The sequence below is a fragment of the Colobus angolensis genome, unplaced genomic scaffold (assembly GCF_000951035.1).
Source record: "Colobus angolensis palliatus isolate OR3802 unplaced genomic scaffold, Cang.pa_1.0 Scaffold53, whole genome shotgun sequence".
Classification (NCBI taxonomy): domain Eukaryota; kingdom Metazoa; phylum Chordata; class Mammalia; order Primates; family Cercopithecidae; genus Colobus; species Colobus angolensis.
The window spans coordinates 1,996,389-2,018,418 of NW_012118821.1; the positions used below are offsets into that span (position 1 = coordinate 1,996,389).

Below are 22,030 nucleotides of genomic sequence, written 5' to 3' on the forward strand. Positions count from 1 at the left end.
GAGCAAGCCTCTCCCCTTCTGCTGAGAGGACAGCTACATCCACTCCCCCAACCCCTGCAAGGAAGTGTGTATAAGCGTGGATGTCTGAGGGGCCTGGGTTCAAATCCTAACTACAGTTAGGTGATGTGAGGCAGGTAACTAACACCTCCGAGCTTTGCTTTCCTCATCTGTCAACAAGGTGACAATAGCGACTTCGTAGTGCACCTGTCATGGGCCAGGCACTGTGTCGAGCATGTTATAAATGTTCTCATTTAAACCTCATGAAGTCTGACAAAGCAATCAGCAGCAGTGTCCCAGTTCACAGATGACAGCATCAAGGCAGAGGGAGAGACAGAAACCCATCCATGTTACAGGGTGACCCAGCCACGGCTACAGGGTAGAAAGTGCTGGAGTTAGGATTTGAACGCATCTCCTCCCAAAAACCCACCTTGTGGGAGCACTATGGGGGTGAAGTACCTACGAGATGTCTAACATGTCAGGGGCACTCTGCAAGCAGCCCTTCTTTCTCTACCCCGGACTAAGCTGTATTAGGAAGGCGAGCACAGTAGGGGTCATGACACTCACATGTGGCCCTAGGGGGGCAAATAGATAGCCCCCACCCCTCCACCAGTGTGAGATGTGGAGGAAGCAGCTCCATTTCTCTGCATTTCCATGTTCCAACCATCAAAGGGAAGGCTATGATGAAATGCGCCCTATGCCTCCTTCGAGGACTAAAGGGACATGATTCTTCTTGGAAGCATCCTTAGGTGGCTTCGTTCAGACCCAGTGGTCTCTGAGCACTTGGTTCATAGCAGGCTGGAAATGGCCCAGATTTACTGCTGGGGCCACTCCCTCTGCAGAGGGGTCCTCCCACAAAACCTCAGGGATGCCTCTAGAAGTTCACCTGTACCTGACCTTTCTTTTAGAACCACAGTCCAAGGAGATCTCGCTGATAGCCACTGCACCAGAGCTGGGAGCCACAAACATGTCCCCCACGCCTGATGCCTCCATCCAGCGCCTTCCCAGGAGAGTGGATGCTCAGAAGGGCCTTCCTCTAGACCACGGTCCCTGTGCAGAGCGCCACTTGGCCCTAGTCATCAACCCTCCATGAAAAAAGGCAAATCTGATGGATACTTTTATGCATAAATATGTTTAGAAAGAAAATATGATAGGAAACAAACCAGGTGCTCTGGGCAAGACATACATTAAAAATGCATGGTTCATAATTGGGTAATGTTTTTGGTTAAAAAAAGAAATGGTCCCTGTTAGGAAGAAGGAACAGACACAATTAAATAATCCCACGATTGAGGCAGAAGTGCCGGTAGCAACGAGAGCAGTTCCTCAAATTCAGGCAGCATTTTCGAGTTTATAAAGATCATCATATAAAGAGCTGAGGTATCCTCAAAACCGCAGTCAGGTACCACGTACATCTTTATCCCCTTTACAGATGGCAAACCTGTAGCCTCAAGGCAGGAAGTACTTCTCTGCCAAGATGGGACTGGCTGTTCCAGCACAGTGTGCTATGAGGAAGAATGAGGAAACAGCAGGAGTAATTTAGGAAGGCAATTCCAGGAAGACATCCTGGCAAGTGCGATTTCAATTGGGCCTGAACAGCAACTCTCTGTTCCTTCCAAATAATGAGCCTTGAAAGCCCACGAGCTCAGACAAGCACACACTACACCTAGCAACTAATGACTACCCTCCCCGTGCCTGAAAATAAACAGTTACTTGGGACAAAAATAAGATCATCTTTGGCTCATTATGCCATATTAATTGGAAAAAGAAAAAACAGAATCTGGGAAACATTATTTTAAATCCCCACCTGGATGGAGAAAGGAAAAGACCATGGGCAAAGTAAAACAAGGTTTTATATATATATATGTGTGTGTGTGTGTGTGTGTGTGTGTGTATGCATGCCCAGAGCCCCTGCCTTGGTATTTTGGCCAAATCCCAGCTCAAGTGTAGAAATGGCCTCCTTGTGTTGGGGAAGCCTAAGGAGCCGTACCGGGATTCCAGGTGAGACAGGAAGTGGGGCGGGGTCCCAGGTGTTCCTGGGGAAGATGAAGCACTCAGGGGCGGTGAACAGTATGATGCTGTGAGGTTTGAAACATAAAACTCTCAGGCCATCATACTCCTCTAGAATCCTGCAGTAAGTTCATAACTAGTTCTTCTGCCTCAGTTTCTCCCTTTGCATAAAAATCAGTTGTGTGTCTGACTTCTAAGGGATCTTCTTAAAACGCAAATTAAAACACAGTCATCTAAATTTAACATCTAACACTCTAAATATCCTTAAAAATATCAATTATAAGGGTAAAACGAGGGAGGAAGGACCTACATGTTAAGAAAAATTTGAGACACAGCAACCAAATGCTTTAGAAGACCCGTCTGGATCTTGATATAAATGTACCAATTGCTTTAAAAAAAACTGTATCTTTAAAAGATACAATTTGAACACACTGAGTATTTGATAATATTAAATAACTGTTAAATCTTTTAGATATGATAATGGTATTAGAGTTCTAATGAAAAGCTGTTTTTTTGTTTTGTTTTGTTTTGTTTTTAAATGGAGTTTCACTCTTGTTGCCTAGACTGGAGTGCAATGGCTTGAGATCTCTGCAACCTCCGCCTCCCAGGTTCAAGTGATTTTCCTGTATCAGCCTCCCGAGTAGCTGGGATTACAGGTGCCTGCCATCACGTCCGACTAATTTTTGTATTTTTTAGTAGAGACGGGTTTTCACCATGTTGGCCAGGCTGGTCTCGAACTCCTGGCCTCAGGTGATCCACCCCCTTGGCCTCCCAAAGTGCTGGGATTACAGGCGTGAGCCACTGCACCTGGCCCCAATATCTTTTAGAGATAATGACGTGTGGAAATATTTACAGATGAACTGATACAATGTCTGGGATTTGTTTCAAAATAATCCCAGAAAGGGAGAAGAGGGGGACATTATCAATGAAACAAGATTGGCCATGCGTTGGTAACCGTTAAAGAAGGCTAGATCACCTCACACCACGGGACTCTGTACTTCTGTAGTTTGAAAATAGCTCCTTTTCCAAGCAGAACCCAGCTGGGCACCCCACCCTGCCACGCTCTCTACCAGCCTCCGCTCCAGCCACAGAGCACTCCAGCCACTTCTCCAGTGTGCCATGCTGTCATGCACAGGGAGTTCCCTCTGCTGAGATGCCCTTCATCCTCCAGGACCTGGGCATCAGGGCCAGACCGTCGGGGTTCAAACAGCGGGGTGGCCCTGAGCAAGTCAGTTAGCCTCTCTGTGCTTTCATGTCTATATATATCTCTAGATAATAACAGACCCACCACATTGGCTATTTTAACTTATTTCATGCAGTTTCTGGCACATGATAAATGCTCAAAAAGTGCCAACTGCTATTAGTGTTTGTTTTCTGTTGCTGTTATTCTCCAATTGGCAAAATTCTACTCATTTTTCAGGGCCCAACTCAGATACCACATCCTCCCATTCCCATCCTCACTGGACACCTCCGATTCCCGGAGCGCCTTACCCTCTCTGCTAGACCATGTCGCACAAGGATGTATTGTAAGATTTATTGACAGAGTCATTTGTTGTGGATTTCTAGGCTGATTCTTGGTGTGCCTGCATCCCCCCACCCTGCCCCCAGACATAACTGAAGGTCCAGGCTTTCGTTTCAGGTTATATACTCAGTAAATGCATGCTGAATTCTTTGCCTGCTGAATGAACAAAGGACTCGTTTACTCCCATCTAAGAAAAAACAATCTAGCGGGATATGTTTTCCCTTTTTGTCTGAGCTGTCAACTCATTTAGATACATTACCGGGCAATAAACTGAAGCACACACCTAGATTTTAATCTTTCAGCTTTTTCAGATAAAATACCTGAGTTGATTAAAAGTCACTAAAACAAGTCTCCTAATACTGCTGCTTCCTCCAAGGTATTCCCCAGCCTGTATTTTATAGATCACTGAAAAGCACTGAGCCCTGCCGCTGCCGGCCTGGAGGGCGCCACCTTGTCCTGTGTAGCCATCAGACTTAATTGCAGGAAACCTAAACAGTGTTAAGTATGCAAGCTGAGAGCATAAAGTTATTTTATTAAAAGAAGAAAGCGATGGTTATTACCAACCAGGACTTGTCACCCATTTCAGATGGCTTTTGGCAAGCAATTAACAAAGCTCCAACTTCCTCTCCTCGATGAGCTGGCTCTGTTACTGGGCTGGTGGTGAAGGAACTGAAAGATCCTCGTCTCTGCAGGCCAAGAGCCAGAGCCTCCTTGATTTACTACCCTGGCAATTCCTTTACATTCACAAAGTGGTGGAATCCAGACGAATCCCCGGCCGCTGCCAGATCAAACGCTAAGGCGGTCACCAGGCACGGCCTCCCGGACTCACTTTCATCCTGAGCAACTATCATAAGCGTTCAGTCTGTCATTGAATTATTCCATCAGCTTCTTTGCTAGAGTGGGTTTTCTGGGATGATTCTGTTTTAGAGAACTAGTTACAGTGAGTCCATGAGCCTGCCTCAAGAGAATTGGCCAAAATGTCTTCTCTCCTTCGTCACTGTCTAGTGGTGGTATCCCTCCAGCGAGCATTCACCTGCTTTGTGTCGGAGTTCACACACGTGTGTGTCCCCAGCGCCTTTGTGGCAGAAGCCACCTCATTTCTTCTCCCTTCTCCATCTTCATCCTTTGCACAGCTCCTCAGACATGAAGTGTGCTCAATAACTACCCATGAAGTGAGTTTATCCTCCCAGCTTTTGGGGCCGTATCAAGTGCAAAACTGGAGGCTTCAATGTCTATACCCATGGAAAATATGTAAGAAATTGTAGGGGTTTTCAATCTAGAAGTTTTTCCCATAAATTCTTACAATCAAACTTGCTCTGCATGAAGACCGTTCCTGAGGCTACATCTGAAGTGGATCATTACCAATCCTGCCTTCCGCCCAGATTTCCTCCAAAGAAGATGCCGGGCCAGATGGAGGGGGCCAGAGCCACAGTCACAGGATGAGAACAGCCAAAGGGCCAGGGCACATGTGGAAATCACCTCCCTGCTTCGTGGATGAGGACACAGAAGCCCAGGGGGCCACACAGGGACCTGTGGGCAGATGCAGGACAGGAACCCAGATCCCTGGGCTCTCGGTCCACACCTTGGTGTCCTTAGATTTTACTCCACAATGGGGGAGCCTGCTGAGTGATGGCCTTGGCACACAGTAAGAACTCAATTACATCATATGAGCAAAGGCAGCCAGGCTTGGCAAGGCCTGGCCCCAGCTCTGCACTCAGAGCCTTAGTGGACCAGCGGTTGTTGGAAAGATCAAAGGCTAGTGGTGCCCAGGGCTGGAAGGGAAAGCGGCAGCTCCCCCATCTTGACCCTATCTTGACCTTGACTGTGGGATGGTACCAGGTAGAATCTGGAGCCAGGAAGACTTGAGTTTGAATCCTGGCTCTGTCTCCTTTACTCATGCGACCTTGGGCAAGTTAACAGATACAAGCCCACCTATAAAACTGGGATAATAAAGATCACCTCTTGGCTGGGCATGGTGGCTCATGCTTGTAATCCCAGCACTTTGGGAGGCCAAGGTGAGCAGATCACTTGAGGCCAGGAGTTCAAGACCAGCCTGGACAACATGATGAAACCACATCTCTACTAAAAATACAAAAATTAGCCAGGTGTGGTGGCGCACTCCGTAATCCCAGCTATTTGGGTGGCTGAGGCATGAGAATCGCTGGAATCCAGGAGGTGGGGGTCGCAGTGAACTGAGATAGTGCCAGTGCACTCCAGCCTGGGCGACACAGAGAGATTCCATCTCAAAATAAATAAATAAACAGACAAGCAAACAGACCATGTCTCGAGAGATGAGTGATAAACCAAAGGGGAAAACAGATACAGGGTGCCTGGCAGTCCTTCAGGACAAAACATTCTGGAGGCAGCAACACACTCAGCCTCATTCTCCTCTGCCTCTGTAGGCTGTTTCTGAGACTGTCTAGGACAGGGTTTGTTACCCATCCCTGACACAAGCGGGCACTTAGGGAGGTCTGAAGAATAAATGTATGAAACATGAATGCTAAATGGTGAGCTTTCTGCAGGGATGCAGTCATACTGTAAATGCATCTCATTTGCATTCCATTCCACAAAGAACTCTTCTACCAAAAAACATAAACAGGGCTGCATGCTGCACCTGGGGTCCCAAAGGTGGTCCCTCTGTTGCCACCACCCCCCGCTGTGACCTCCCTTGACCTTGCTCTACCCAGTGCAGAAAGAGCCACAGAGGAGGACAAAGCAGAACTTACCAAGAAGAGCATTGTGGCCATTGTCATCTGGCAAGAACCTCTTGTCAACGGCGCACACCAGGAGATGGTCCGGTAGGCTGGGGGACTTGGCCCCCACAAGGAGAAAGCCCGCAGGGACGTCAATGGGCTCGTTGGAAATGGAGACGAGGCGCAGGTCCTTCCCGGCCTGGCAGAACCCTAGGAGGAGTGGACAGGGCTCACACGCTGCCCAGGGAAGCGGGGTCACAGGGGCAAAGGGAGGAAACGCTCTGGGTCTGCTCAGGAGAAACCCTTATCTCTGGGTGTGCTTGACCTCAAAATTAATCCTGAGAGATAAAACTATAATCTTTATTTTTTATTTATTTTTTATTTTTTATTTTTTTGAGACGGAGTCTCACTCTATCGCCCAGGCTGGAGTGCAGTGGCCGGATCTCAGCTCACTGCAAGCTCCGCCTCCTGGGTTTACGCTATTCTCCTGCCTCAGCCTCCCGAGTAACTGGGACTACAGGCGCCTGCCACATCGCCCGGCTAGTTTTTTTTGTATTTTTTTAGTAGAGACGGAGTTTCACGGTGTTGGCCAGGATGGTCTCGATCTCCTGACCTTGTGATCCACCCGTCTCGGCCTCCCAAAGTGCTGGGATTACAGGCTTGAGCCACCGCGCCCAGCCCAAAACTATAATCTTAGTTGGCTGGACATGGTAGCTCACGCCTGTAATCCCAGCACTTTGGGAGGCCAAGGCAGGAGGATCACTTGAGGTCAGGCGTTCAAGACCAGCCTGGCCAATGTGGTGAAACCCCATCTACTAAAAATACAAAAATCAGCCAGGTGTGGTGGCACGCACCTGCAATCCCAGCTACTCGTGAGGCTGAGGCAGGAGGATCATTTGAACCCGGGAGGCAGAGGTTGCAGTGAGCCAAGATTGTGCCCCTGCACTCCAGCCTAAGCAACAAAGTGAGACTCCATCTCAAAATATATATATATATATAAAATCATAGTTATCCACGACACAGATCACACATTATTTGTCTACTGGTGCCACCATGTAATGCACATTAATGTGCAAATGAAGCTCAACAGGAAGAAATTTTAAACACATGACGGCCAATGGAAACATACAAGATAAATCCATAAGAAACTGAGGGTCCTCTGATGTTTCTTACATGCTGCATTTTTTGGTGCTGAGAAAGAGGCCATCATGCAAAATGAAGGCTGAGAATCTGATAGCGTCAGTTTCCTCTAGGGGGCGGTGGGGAGGACTCGTGGCCAGTACACAGGCACAGAGCAGGCCGAGAGCACGGAGATTCTCATTCCACGCCCTTCGGAACCTTTTGCGTTTTAGAGTTTGTAAATTTCCTATTCAAATAATACATCTCTCAAATATTTGGGGGAAAAGGTAAAAGAGAGAGCCAGCTGAGATTAATTTGGATACGCCTTTTCCAGGGTCTTGTCCCAGGTAAGGGCACACCCAGCTCCATCTCCTGTGTTCCCTGTAGCTTTAGCTCCCAACTGAGACCTCTCTGGGAGCCCTGATGAGCCAAGGCCTTCCCAGCAGAGCGCTACAGGACGTCATGAAGACTTTCCTCCTGCGTGCAGGGCTTCCCCACTCACCGAGCATTTGCTCCATGGTTTCCCATGTGCCGCTGGGCAGGGGCAGGAGAAAGCAACACCTGTAGGGGAGACGCTGGCAGGCGTGGGGCCAGGACCACCACATGCCAGGCACTGGTGAGGCAGGCTCTGCAAAGCTCTCATCTCATCACCTGCAGCAAAGTGTGGCTGTTCCCATTTTGAAGATAGGGAAACAGAGGCTTAGAGAGGTTGGGTGATTTGCTGCAAGCTACAGAGAGGTGGACCAGGAAGGGAGGCCAAGCTGACTCCTAGGTTTGGGGCACGATATAGTCTGGCTGTGCCCCCACCCCCATCTCATCTTAAACTGTAACTCCCACAATTCCCACATACTGTGGGAGGGATCCAGTGGGAGGTAATCAAATCATGGGGGTGGGTCTTTCCCACGCTATTCTTGTGATAGTGAAGAGTTTCCCTACACAAGCTCTCTTGTCTTGTCTGCTGCCATGTGATGTGCCTTTCACCTTCCACCAAGATTGTGAGGCCTCCCCAGCCATGTGGAGCTGTAGGTCTAAGAAACCACTTTCTTCTGAAAATTGCCCAATCTTCGGTATGTCTTTATCAGCAGTGTGAAAACGGACTAATACAGGGCAGTTCCTTGCATTGGCTTGGGGAAGGGAGGTCAATTCCCTGAGGTCAACGTCAATTCTCAGAGGTCCCCTAACTCTCTGACCTAGGTCCCTCCCAGCCTGGTGTGGTCCATGCCTTCTGAAGAGCTGGAGGGATGTAGGCCATGAGTAGTCACAGTGTTTACTGTATTTATTTGGAAATTATGTGAAAATATAATGACCATTGGAGAGTTTACCTCTTAATGTTTTTTTTTTTAAGAGATAGGGTCTTGCTATGTTGCCCAGGCTGGCCTCGAAGTCTGGGCTCAAGCAATTCTCCTGCCTCAGCCTCCCGGTAGCTGGGGCTTGACTACTTGCGCCACCATGCCTAGCTGAAGAGTTTACCTCTTACCATTTAATTCAGTGGCCTTTTAAATACTCAGACACTAGAAGTCCTACCTCACTAAGAGCCACCATATTGCCTTCCCCTTGCCTGGAAGAGCAGCCCAGCAAGGGCCGAGTCCCTCCCCTCCCAGGCATCATGCTCAGGGTCAAGTCCAGACCCCAAGGCAGAACACATGGGGCCTTCATACCAAGTCTCATCACTCTTCCAAGCCTGGCTCTGCCACACCTCAGGCCCCTACGTAAATAATCTGTTAGCAGTTCCCCTAAATGAGCTGTAATTTCACCCGACTAAGCCTTTCCCTCTGTCTGGAACTTCCCAGCTTCCTCCAAGCCCTCCACAGTCTCCTGGCTGACTCGTACTAATCCTCCAAAACCCAAAGGGCCACCTCCTCCAGGAAGCCTTCCCAAAACTCTCTACCTGCGTTAGAGCCCCTCCTCTGCTCCATGCACCCCTGCTTGCTCCTAACTGCGTGCAAAGTGTCCACTTCCCTGTATAGCTCCTATCAAACAGGGATCTCTCATCCCATTTATCTCCATATATCCAGAGCAAAGAGTTCAATAATTACTTCAATTACTGCTTAATTTAATAATAACCAGTTAGTTATCTTAAATAACTAAGGACTGAGCACAATGCCTGGACATTGTAGGCATTCCAAAAATATTTGTATGGGGTACCACAGTGTCATATGTAAACCCTTTTACAAATAAGGAAGCGGAGGCTCAGAGAGATGCAGTGATTGGAACGCAGCTATTCAACTATCTGCTAAGCAGCCTGGCCTGCATGTTCCAGTTCTGTCTGATGCCCAAAGTGATGTTCTCGCCGCTAACTGGCCTCCCCGCTTGACTGGCATGGTGTCAGGACAGATGAACTCACTAGCAAAGAGGTTGTGTGGCGCATGGGTGTCAGAGTCAGGGGTCTGCCCCATGCCTCTCTGAGTGCACAGTACAAGCTCTCAGCACAGGGCTAAGCTGCCACCTGCCCAGCATCTCCAGGCCTCTGTTCCTCAACAGTGAAACTGTACCATTATTGACTGAACAGGGTCCCTGAGATTATGTGTATCTGCCTGTTCAACACTGACATACTGATGGGTATGAAAGATTATTCCAGCCAAGCACGGTGGCTTACGCCTGTAATCCCAGCACTTTGGGAGGCTGAGGCAGTTGGATCACCCAAGGTCAGGAGTTTGAGACCAGCCTGGTCAACATGGTGAAACCCCGTCTCTACTAAAAATACAAAAATTAGCCAGGCATGGTGGCATGTGCCTATAATCCCAGCTACTCAGGAGGCTGAGGCAGGAGAATTGCTTGAACCCAGGAGGCGGAGGTTGCAGTGATCTGAGATTGTACCACTGCACTCCAGCCTGGGCAACAGAGTAAGATTCCATCAAAAAAAAAAAAAAAGAAAGAAAGAAAGGAAAGGAAAGGAAAGGGAAGGGAAGGGAAGGGAAGGGAAGGGAAGGGAAGGGAAGGGAAGGGAAGGGAAGGGAAGGGAAGGAAGGAAAGAAGGAAGGAAGGAAAGAAAGAAAGACTATTCTTCCTAATCACTTCTGAGTTCAGTATGCTGGGCAAACAAGCCTGAGTAGGGAAAATGTACTCTAGATTCCAAGCAACCAACACAGAAACATGAATGTCTGGCTCCCAAGCCACTGGTAAAGTTGAGGCTGTCCAAAGAGCAGCACAGAGGCCTGCCTTAGCATCCCAGCATGGTGTCTCTGGAGCTCCCGCTTCAGGAGGGCAGGCCGAGCCAGCACCTGCTGGGGGCCCACAGGCATGGCTCACACCTCAGGGAAAGCAAAGAGGAAGACCAAAGAGGACCCCTGCAGCACAGTCACAGGCTCAGTTATCACATGGCCACTGCCTCCAGGCAGCATAGCAGGCACTGCCTGGCCAGGGGCTGGCAGAGGCTCACCATCTGTGGTGCAGCATCCTTCAGGCGGAGGGTGCAGCTGGAAAGGGTTTGGGGGGCTGTTTGTTTCCAGCCCTCCTTCTCCCTCTTCTTCCTCTTCCTCATTGTCCACTCGGCTACCACCTAGATGGGGAAGAAGAGTGATGAGCAAGGCAGCTGCTGTCCGGCCTCAGAGCTTCCCCCGAGGCCTTTCCTCTGCCTGGATTCTCAGGCTTAACAAGCCCAGGACCTACAGGACTAATCCAGAATGGGTTCCACCCATCCTTAACAAGCACTCAGCAAGTCTAGCTAGCTCAGAATTAACTTGTCCTTACAAACACTCTGTCAGTCGGGTTTTATCAACCTTCTTTACCAGGGAGAAAAGCTGAAGCTTGCTCAGGTTGGATGACTCACCCAAGGTCACACTGCACACAGACCTGGACCTCATGACTCCAAATTCAGGTTCACTTCTCTTGCATCTGCCACAGCTGCACATACACTAGACGTTTTATATGTGAAGAACTGGCTGACAAGGACTGAGCACAATGCCTGGACATAGTAGCATTCCAAAGATATTTGTGTAGAGGGTACCATAGTGTCCATAGGAAGACCATTTTACAACAAAGGAAACGGAGGCTCAGAGAGATCCAGCAACTGGCCCACAGCTACTCCACTATGTGCTAAGCAGCCTGGCCTGCGTATTTCCAGCCATGTGTGATGCCAACGCTGATGCTCTCGCCCCTAACCTGCACTGCTTCATTTGGGAGACAGGTAGTATGAACAGCTTCACACAACACAAGAGAGCGGTCACACTGCACATTGTCTATGGCCATACCACCCTGAACGCACCTGATCTTGTGTGATCTCAGAAGCTAAGCAGGGTTGGACCTGGTTAGTACTTGGATGGGAGACTGCCTGGGAATACTGGATGCTGTAGGCCAGGCGCAGTGGCTCAAGCCTGTAATCCCAGCACTTTGGGAGGCCGAGGCAGATGGATCACCTAAGGTCAGGAGTTCAAGACCAGCCTGGCCAACATGATGAAACCTTGTCTCCACTGAAAACACAAAAAATTAGTTGGGCGTGTTGGTGCGTGCCTGTAATCCCAGCTATTCAGGAGGCTGAGGCAGAAGAATCGCTTGTACCTGGGAGGTGGAGATTGCAGTGAGCCGAGATCACGCCACTGCACTCCAGCCTGGGCAACAAGACCAAAAACTCCATCTCAAAAAAAAAAAAAAAAAATTATCCCCAAGGGAAGAACGCATGTAAACATTACTAGACACACAAACACACACACATACAAATAGCCATTCTAGAGCAGGGTCAGGTATGGTAGGGATGTAGGAAGCTTTTTTTAAACTGATAAGAACAGATACTACACTTGATCTTAGCCAAAAGGCTGAGAAGTGGTGTAAGAAGCTTTTTTTTTTAAGGGAAATAATATTTCAGAAGGAATGGTCACTGTTGAACAGGTCAGGACAGCCTAGAGGTGGCCATGGAAATCCCGCCACTCCCCGAGCCTGCGCTCTGTCACTACAGGGAAATGAACTTCTCTCAGCTCCAGCAGGCAGGGTCTCTGCCCTCACTCTTCCCTGTATTCTAGGCACCCCACAAGGAAGCTAAGGATGACTGTGTTGGGCAGCCCAGTGGCTCTGGGTACACAGAATCGTATCTTATTCACTAAGTACTGCTGGAGAAGGCAGGATCTCAGGCTGCTGAAGTTTAGCCCTACCAACTTCTTGTAAGTTAGACATTTGGGGTAAAAATCTTTCTCAACTTCTCTATCTTTAAATGTCATTTAATAAATAGCATACAGAGTTCTTCAGGGAACAGGGTCATTATGAACATCCTTAACACACTGGGCTAGGATACAGGCACTCTTCGCTTCTTATTTCTTTCTTTCTTTCTTTTTTTTTTTTTTTTTGAGACGGAGTTTTGTTCTTGTCACCCATGCTGGAGTGAAATGGTGCGATCTCAGCTAACTGTAATCTCTGCCTCCCGGGTTCAGGTAATTCTCCTGCCTCAGCCTCCCAAGTAGCTGGAATTACAGGCACCTACCACTACGCCCAACGAATTTTTGTATTTTTAGTAGAGATGTGTTTCACCATGTTGGTCAGGCTGGGCTTGAACTCCTGACCTCAGGTGATCCACCCGCCTCGGCCTCTCAAAGTGCTGGGATTATAGGCACGAGCCACCGCACCTGGCCCACTTATTTCTTTGTCTTCTCCTCCAGTATTGGTTTATTTGCTGTCATGTCTCAAACCCTCACTTTACTTGGCTCTAACACCATCCATCCATCCAGAGGGCTAAGCGACCTGGGTTAATGATGAAATCATGTGTAGTAGAAAGAGACTGGACTGGAAATCAGGGAACTCAGGTTTCTGTACTAGCCTGGGCCACTGCCTATGTGGATGCAGGAAAGGTACTTACCCTCTCTGTCCCTCTGATCCTGCATCTTTAAAATGAGGTGGTTAATCCAGACAAACCTTAAGGTCACCTGGAGTTGTGATGGTCTATGTGGAAAAACATGGCCCTCAGAGCTGCATGGGATGTTCCAGATGTGATTTAAACAGTAGAGCATACTGGAAACGTAGCCTCACAATGGCTACCATTTCAAACGGGCTTGTGGGACAAGAGGCAGAAGAAGCTGAATGTTTCCAGCAGGTGGGAACCATGACTTTGGGAAGGTCACAGCAGGAAGTGACTCAATAATTCCTGATCTCTCAGTCTTCCTGGGCTTAGAGGACACAGAGGAGGTAGGAAGGCTACGAAGAGATTACCCAGAGGTGGGGTGGGGAAGGAGGTACACTCTTGAGTCTGCTTCGGATGCTTTCTTCCTGGCCTTAAAAATAGCAGGCATGGTTTTAGCAGAAGGTATAAAGAGTCATGCCCAGACCCCAGGCTCCAGCAATGCAGTATAGGTCTCCATGTCGGGGACACAGAAGACTCTGCAAAATCGACTCTGGTCTCTAAGCCAGTACCACAGAGGCTCAGAGGGGATGGCACAGACACCAGCTATCAGTGAAATAAGGGAGACACAATCCCAGGAAAACTAAAACCAGCAGCCCCCAAGGCCCACACCATCACAGCAAAGGGCACACCCGGGAATGCCTGCATGTGATTCTGCTAAGCTGCTAAGAACGGGAATTCAGACTCTCAGAAAGCATGAAAGAAGAGGGTCGTAAGCCTCAAAAGGTCAAAGAAAGAGCTCAAAATCCAGTCAGTAAGAAAGCAGGATTAAAGGTCAAAGGTCTACGTCAGATATTCCAGGGGCTGTGATGGGAAGATCCGCTAGCAACAAGCTCGAGGGGACATTCCTGCCCGGGAGCAGACTAAACCAGACGTGTTTACCCAGGTCTCCTGGCAGGACGAGAGCTCTAAAATGGCATTAGACAAAACCAACTGGATTGGGAGCTTAGAATCCTAATAACAAAACACAGGAACTCAGGGGCCCTGGAGCACCACTTCCCTCCATTCCGTACAAGGCTACTGCTTTTAATGTTGACATACAATTGTGTTTTCCTTCCATGAGCACAAACTCTACGGCATTCTAAGTGGGTGATACTACAGGATTTTACCTGTGTCCTGTTGAATGAATAAATACCTATCCCCAAATGCTGGACAGTGTCTGTTTTGTTCATCTCTCTTCTTTAAAAAAAAAAAAATCAAGAATGTATAAAGGGTTTTTCCCCTATAGGAGGTGGTAGGTTAAGAGCCCAAATTCAAAGAGCAAAGTAATAAGACTCCTGCTAAATCTCCCTCACAAATACATAAAGTGTTAACAGATCAAGGGGTGTTCAGCCTACCAGCACCCCGGTCATAAAAACCATCTTTAATGTCATTGTCTAAGGAAGGCCAGCAATGAGATAAGAAACCCCGACAACCAGACACAATGAGGTGTGGCCTGGATAAGCCTGTCTGTGCCAGGTTTGGCTCTGCAGGAAGCAGGGCTTCTAGCTGAGTGCTTGGTTTAGGGTAACATTTAGCAAACCAAAAGGAATCTGCCTCTTCCCACCAGCCCCCTCAGCCCCCTTGTTTTCCCGCACTAGAAAACCAAACTCTTCTGTTTGTTGGACAAATGGGGAAATCGCAGGGCTTGTTCCAGTTTTCATAGCAACGTGGAGCTGGACAAGCCGACTGACAGCTGGCAGGGAACCTTCAACCACAGCACCGGAGGAATGAAGGCTGAAGCCTCAGCGCTGTCCCTGCACAGTGCCACATGTCCAACAGCAGATAAGGGCACCCTGAGCTGTCGGAATGTCAGACACAGCCTCCCAGTTAAAGGTGGGCAGAAAGCAGCTATCAAGATCTTTCAACAGGAGGGAAAGCTGACTTGGAATCCTCAAAAGGCTTTCTACTCCTCTCTCCCACTGCGGGCAACCCTGAGTCTACTCAATCCCTTGTCTGTCCCCTTTTTATCTCAGAGCTTGGCCAAAGCTGAGTGTGCAACTGCTGCTCAGTCGCTCAAGCTTCCAGCAAGCCACCCTTCCATCCTCCCAAATCACACAATTCAACTACTTCGGCTTGTGAGGTGAAAGCACTTTGTGGATTTTAAGGTATCATTCAAATAAACATTACCTACAGTATCACTATTACTAACACATCATTAGCCACAAAGCTCTTCAATACTAGAGGTAGAGGATGACTAGGTAATTCATATTCCACCAAAGTCTTTCAACTGGCCAAAAACAGTCCATAAAATACTCTCCAGCCATTCCTCAGCTCCCCATAAAATCAGTCGCGTCTCCCATGCAAGAAAACATCGGTGCTTTTGATGTGAATGCCAGAGAATTCTTGGTTTTCCTAATGCATGGTTTTGACCACAGTCTAGTTTCTCTCAGACCCAGATCCAGTTCTTCCAGGGGTTTAGAAGGGCCACTTGCAAGGTGAATTTAGTAACAACATTTTAAACAATGACACAAAAATGCCTCCCTGCTAGAATAAGGAACTATCAGATCTCACACAAGCTCAGTGTGGGTCCCCTTGAAGACAAGACCTCCACACCTCATTTTTCTCTAGGTGCAATTCTCCAACCCAACCATCCCCTTCCACACACACACTCATGCACAGCAAGACCACCCCAGCACAAGACCTGGCTCCCTGAGTGCTTTCTTCTTTAATTCTAGTAAATCAATTTTTGTTTTAAAGCATAGCCCCCTTTTCACTTCAATAGCTAAGAGAAGTCTGCGGGTAACTTCAAAGACATCAACTTACAAAAAGAACTTCCATAACAGCGATCTCATACTATGGATCGCTGAGGGGTTACTTCTGACACGAAAACACATGGCTATAAAAAAACAATCATTTCGTTCTCTGCATAATTAAATAAACTCTAAAAAGTCATCCCCATGCCTGAAGAGAATTTAGTTCTTTATTCCTGGCATATATTAAATTTATAAGGGTTTGCTTTTGGTTTTTAAAAGCTTCTAAGAGCTCTTGTACCTACTATTACTTTGCAAAGATAATAGCCACGAATCCCAGGACAAAGAGAAGGAATATAGTGCTGAGGGTCAAAATTTCTTGCTTTTCCAAGTGAAAATGTCAAACCTTCTAATGAGAGCATAAGTAACAACTGATTGAGAACAAGTTGTCCTCTTCCTTTCTCCCACTGATTCAATGAATAATTTTATTTCTTGCAACTTTACGGCTGACACTTATTTACATTTTAGCCAAAGTAAGAACTTGTACACAGTTTTCTTTTTCTAATAATTCTTTTCTGCTAGATTCAACGTCTTCTACATAAAGAAAACAGTTTCCAGTTCTGGTGCTAACACTAACTGTGCACAATAAAAGAAATACACAAATAAAAGCAATGGGCATCTCCTACCTTCTAGAGCAGCAAGCTGCTGCTCAGCTTCCAGGTACAGCTGGGAAAAGATGGGCCTGGGCACCAGGTTGTTGGACCGCAGGGATGCCTCGATGGAATTGTGCAAGACCTCTTCAAAGCGTGTCGTCTTCAGCTGTCCAGCGTAAGAATTTCCCATCTTCAAGAGAATGGAGTCTTCTGTTTAAAATGGCATCTCAGATTCGGTGCAAAAGTCTGACTCCACGCAAGGCAGAAGGTGAAACAACTGCAAGGAGGAAGGGCCATGTAGCCTCCGCTCAGCAGAGACCAAGAAAGGGCGGCTGTCCTCAGCTGCAGCTACTGCCGGGCAATTACAGGAAGTTATATAAGTAACAGCTTTCTCCAATTTAGCACTCAGCAGAGCCTGACACCTCTTAGAATATTTCACTAGAGGTGCCTCTTTGCCATCCCCAGATTTCACAGGACTCCCACTTTTCCCAGAGATGTGGTCCTGCCCCTGAGAGTTCCCAGACGAATGACGTTTCATTTTCCATGACCTGCAGACGAATGGGCCCTCCGACACTCTTGTGTGGATGGCAACTGAGCAATCCACCACAACCATTCCCAGATTTGAGGATTAGAGGAGCCGGCCTCCCCCCACCTTCCTGAAAGATAGGCTAGCAGGTCTCCCATCATTGTCTTTGCTGGTAAAAGGCTGATTATTCTCATTCTTCCTTTAAAATGTTTTTTAATCTACTAAATGTTTCCATGATTCAAGTAATACAGAATTAAATCTGGAAAACGTGGAAATCACAGAGGAGTGGGAAAACGAGGAAAATCACTGACATTTCTATCCCCCAAGAGATTTATTTTCTATCCTCCCAAAAATCACAGAGAATCACTGTGAATTTTTTCTGCAGCAGCTTGAGATATAATTCACATACCTTACCACTTAAAGTAGACAACTCAATGGTTTTTCATATATTCACAGTGTTTTGCAACTATCATACAATCAATTTTAGAACGCTTTCATCAGCCCAAAAGGAAACCCCAGACCCATCACTCTGAAACCCTCCAACCTCTCCAGCTGGAGGCAATGATTAATTTATTTTCTGTCTCTATAGATTTGCTCATTCTGGACACTTTGTATAAGTGGAATCATTCAGTACGAGGTCTTTTGTGACTGGCTTCTATCTAACTAGCACAATGTCTTCAAGATTCATCTGTTTAGCATGAATCAATACTTCATTCCCACTCATGTATTTTGATGTACTGTTTTAGACTTAATTCTTTGCAGAACTTGCGGGTGGGAAGGGACGGGAGATTATATTCACATAATTATAATCATACTATAATACACATTTTTATTGGTTTTTTTTTCCTTGACATAAGCATTTTGCTCAATCCTCTTGCAAATGTTTTTAGAATAATTTTAATGGCCACTTCCCTTGAGTGAAAATGCTGATATTTGTTCCGACATTTCTCCCTGATTATACATATGGTTAAATTTCCATTTTCAGTCCTTCCCAAGAACAGGCATTTAAATGTGTATATGTCCTTAACGTTTTCCATTTATTTTCTATTTCATTACATTTAGCTATGTATTATATTTCTGTTCTACTTCCTTTTGGCTTAACTTGTACTTTTTTCAAACTTTTCAAAACAGTTACTTTATTGTCATCTTTATTTTTCATCTTCATTAACAACGAAGACATTTAAGGCTACATGTTATCCTCTGGGCACCTCCTTTGCTATGGTACAAGGTTTAGTGTGAAGTGTTCTCCTTTTCTTTTCTTTCTAGACAGTTTATCATTTCCCTCTGATTCCCTCTTTGATCCGTTAATTATACAGGAGTGTGTGTTTAATTTTTAAACAGTCAAGACGGTGATGGGTGGGTGAGTTCAGCTTCATATTATTTACTTCCAGTTTTTAATAGATTATAATCAAGACTGTGGTCTTTAGAAACTCTACTTTTGAAACTTGTTAAGGGTTTCTTGTTGCCATATACCTGCTGGAGTTTTTCAGATATGAGAAAAGACATTCGTAAACTCTACAAGGGATGAAAGGAAATCGATCAGATTATTCAAACTGTTCTATACCCTTGTATGTCTCTTGTCTACTATCCTGTTCATCTTTAAAGTAGCATTTGACTTACAAAATGGCACCAGATTCCTGCACTGAAATGACCACAGAATGGCAGTTGCCTGCCTTCGTCTACAATGACTGCACACATGCCACTGTTGCGACTGGCTTCACCAGCCAGCAGAGATCTCCCATTCACTCTCACTCAACCCATGTGTAATAAATTCCCCTCGTCCTTGTTCTGTTGGTGGCAGAGTAGCTTCAAGATGTCATCCTTGGTGCCCTGCAAGAGCTCTGCTTTCCCTGTGGAAGGTATAATAGCTGGTATAGTCACGTTGATTTCCTGCCCCTATTGTAAGGAAGATTCAGCCTTTCCTCTTCCAACTAAAAGTAAATGGAAGGCATTAACCACTTCCTGCTTGTGGCAATAACTTCTGACCACAGGGCCCCTTGGTCAGCCTCTGCTTATAGCCTGGGGAAATGAGCTGTGGGAGGATTGCTTCAGGAATTAGCCCCAACAAAAAGAAAGTGCTCCTGAAAGAGAGAGGTCAGCAGCCGGAGTAACCTAACAAGAGAGCGGAAGAGGCTGCAGGGTCCTCTCGTCTGCTTTGTTTCTTGATCTGTTGCAGACTTTAATATGTGACTGAGGGGTTGCCAGCCACATTTGGGGACACCTGCATTATTCTCAACTCAGGGTGGTATGTTTAAAGCTGCCGCCAACTAATAACATCCCAAATGCTCTCTATTTCCATAACATCTTTGTCTACAGAGCTTAAGGCACACAGGAAGAAGTTTGAAGTCGGACTCATTTTACATGCAGCTTCTGCAGAATCGTGTCCACTGACGGAAAGAACACGTCGGGGCATCCAGACCCTCCCTGCCCAAGGTCCTGTTCAGCTGACCTCACAGCTGACTGGCACCCAGGAGACCCCAGCAGCGAAGGGACATGTCGGCCTGATGTAGATGGGGCAATAAAAACAAAGAAGAAAAAGTAATATCCATTGTCCAGCCACTGCGTGCGAGACACTGGGCACGCTCCCTACTTCACACACATGGTAGCCCACGGAAGAGGTATGATGAAGCCCATTTTATAAATGATACATTTGAATCTAGAGATACATAGCCTGCAGAAACGCTTGCTGAAAAAAAAAAAAAAGAAATAGAAAGGGGAAGAGAAAGATGGAGAAAGAGAGAGAGAAGCAAAAAACAACATGGCATAGAAAAGTGGGGTTTTTGTTTGTTTTTTGAGACAGGATCTCACTCTGTTGCGCAGGCTGGAGTGAGTGCAGTGGCATGATCTCAGTTCTGTAACCTCTTATCCTCCCGCCTCAGCCCCCCCAAGTGGCTGGCACTACAGGAACATGCCACCACGCCCAGATAATTTTCGCATTCTTTGTAGAGACGGGGTTTCGCCATGTTGCCCAGGCTGGTCTCAAACTCCTGGGCTCAAGAGAGCTCCCAAAGTGCTGGGACCACAGGCAGGAGACACCATGCCCGCCCAGTAAAGTTTTCACACTCACAAAATTAAAACTTTATTTTATAGCCCTAAACAAACATCAAAGTTTTAATGTCTGTAAATAAATAGTGAAAGAAAAAATGAATACCACTCCCTATCTAATGATGCATTTGACATCAGAACAGTAAGTACATACCACTAAAGAAGAATGAGGAGGCATTGCAACAGTATTAAAATTTGTGGTTCTTTTTGTTATTCCATTGTGGCCACAACCAAACAGTGTGGGGACTCTCTAGATACCATGGCAGGGCCCTACCTTACAGACAGGCCCTGACTGCAAAGCCACACCTGCCGGGTGAGGAAGATTCGGGCCAGACCAGGCCTGTCGTGGAGGCACATCCGGAGCTCTTTGACCCACTGGAATCCTGCATTTGACCAGTGGAGAACTAAAGACCCAGAAAGAGAAGAGCCTAGTTCAGGGTCAAACACTAAAGCTTCAGTCCTCCCAAACGCCACATGGAGACACCTACAAAAGGCTTCCTTGGGATGGTCCTTCTTTCCCTGGCCTGGCCCTGACCGCTCGCTCTCTGTCCATGGTCTCTTTGCTAGACTCCTGCTGCAGTTATTCAAGTCTGCAAACTGCCTGTGGGATTTCTTCCATGCCCTAACACATCACATCCACCGCCTGCATTCCAAGGCCTGGACCAGTTTCTCTTAAGGCTGGTGTGTGATGCTCTTCAACTACAGAATCTGAAGCAGTGCCCATCAGGGCAATGATGATGGCCAAACCACAGCCTTCACCTGAATGCAGAAAAGCCTGGCTGTACTAGTCTGTAAAGAGCAGGCGCAAACCCGCGCAAAGTGATTTAATCACCGGGCCTTGGTGTTCTCATCTGTAAAATGGGCACTTAGAAAAATTGATTGTTCGTTATGGAGAGTAAGAGAGACACAGTATATTCAGTGCATGATCATTAATTTCTAGTTAAATCTGGGCATTCACAGGAAAAGAACTTCAGATTATAAATGACAAGTGACAAAAAAAGCACTGTTGTCCATAAGTACTACAACTTAAAAGTGGGGAGAAATCAGTGAGAACTTGTGTTGTCAATGGGGCTGGTACTGGAAGCAGGCCAGGAGGGTTGAGTAGGATACTACTGGAAAAAAACAAAGACCAGCATTTGAGGAAAGTACAGGAGAGTGCAAAGGCATGAAAACTCCAAGGGAACAGACATACTCTAGAAAAAGAAAGAAGTTCATTTGCCTAAGAGTAAATGGTTTACAAGATGACATAGTGATAGAATAACAAAAACAAACCCAAGGGTGAAAATCAGACATTGTATAGGTGACAGTCACTCCCTGGAGCCATAGAGCTAGAGACTGATGAGAGTAAAGATAATGCCTGTCAATCAGACAGAAATGATTGGGATAAAACTGGAGGGAGGACATGCAGGCAGGAGGCCGGGCGGACACTCTTTCAATAGGACATTTGATATCTGCTTATCTTTAAGAGTGAGGTACAAAAAGTTGCTTGGAAATTCTGTACATGGAGATGCAACTGGTTGCCTGGTGGGCTTCATGGGAGGTGATCAGATGTGGGTATGTTTCACCAAATCAACCTCAAGCACAGCTCCATGTCAGTTCGAATCCCAGCACCAGTACCTAACTTCCACTGGCCCTTCTGACCCCAGAAGCACCCATGGGCTTGACCAGATGAAGCCAACTGACCCAGGTCAGTTTGAAGTGGCAACGGTGAGCTATCTCAACATGCTCTAGATGGCTGGGACATTGACCTGAGCTATTCTTCTCCCATGGTACTGGTAAATCTGTGTCCTTTAGAGGACTTTGGTAGAATGAGAATCTTTAGGTTGAGTGGAAGTTCAACTAGAATAAGTGCAGGGCAGAAGCTTCAAGGAAGATAAGCAACTATTAAAGGCGGGGACAAAGAAAGGAGAGGAGGCTTCTGGTGAAATGGGACAGATGGAGAACATGCATTGTCTCTAGTCCTTTCAAAACCTCA

The 22,030-nt window shown here is 46.8% G+C and overlaps 1 protein-coding gene across 3 annotated transcripts in view; it reads right to left on the reverse strand.

The window, feature by feature from the left end:
• The window catches only part of GREB1 (growth regulation by estrogen in breast cancer 1), a 114,203-nt gene that overhangs the window by 74,577 nt on the left and 17,596 nt on the right, over positions 1-22,030 (reverse strand). For 2 of the 3 annotated variants that reach the window (XM_011960885.1, XM_011960886.1), the window contains exons 2-4: positions 16,518-16,835; positions 10,718-10,837; positions 6,253-6,429 (exon numbers count right to left, since the gene is read on the reverse strand). In XM_011960885.1, the coding sequence (XP_011816275.1) occupies positions 6,253-6,429; positions 10,718-10,837; positions 16,518-16,674 (454 nt within the window). In that variant the 5' untranslated portion in view covers positions 16,675-16,835. Of the gene's footprint in view, positions 1-6,252; positions 6,430-10,717; positions 10,838-16,517; positions 16,959-22,030 lie in introns of those variants that run through there. The other variant, XM_011960887.1, reaches the window with a different exon arrangement.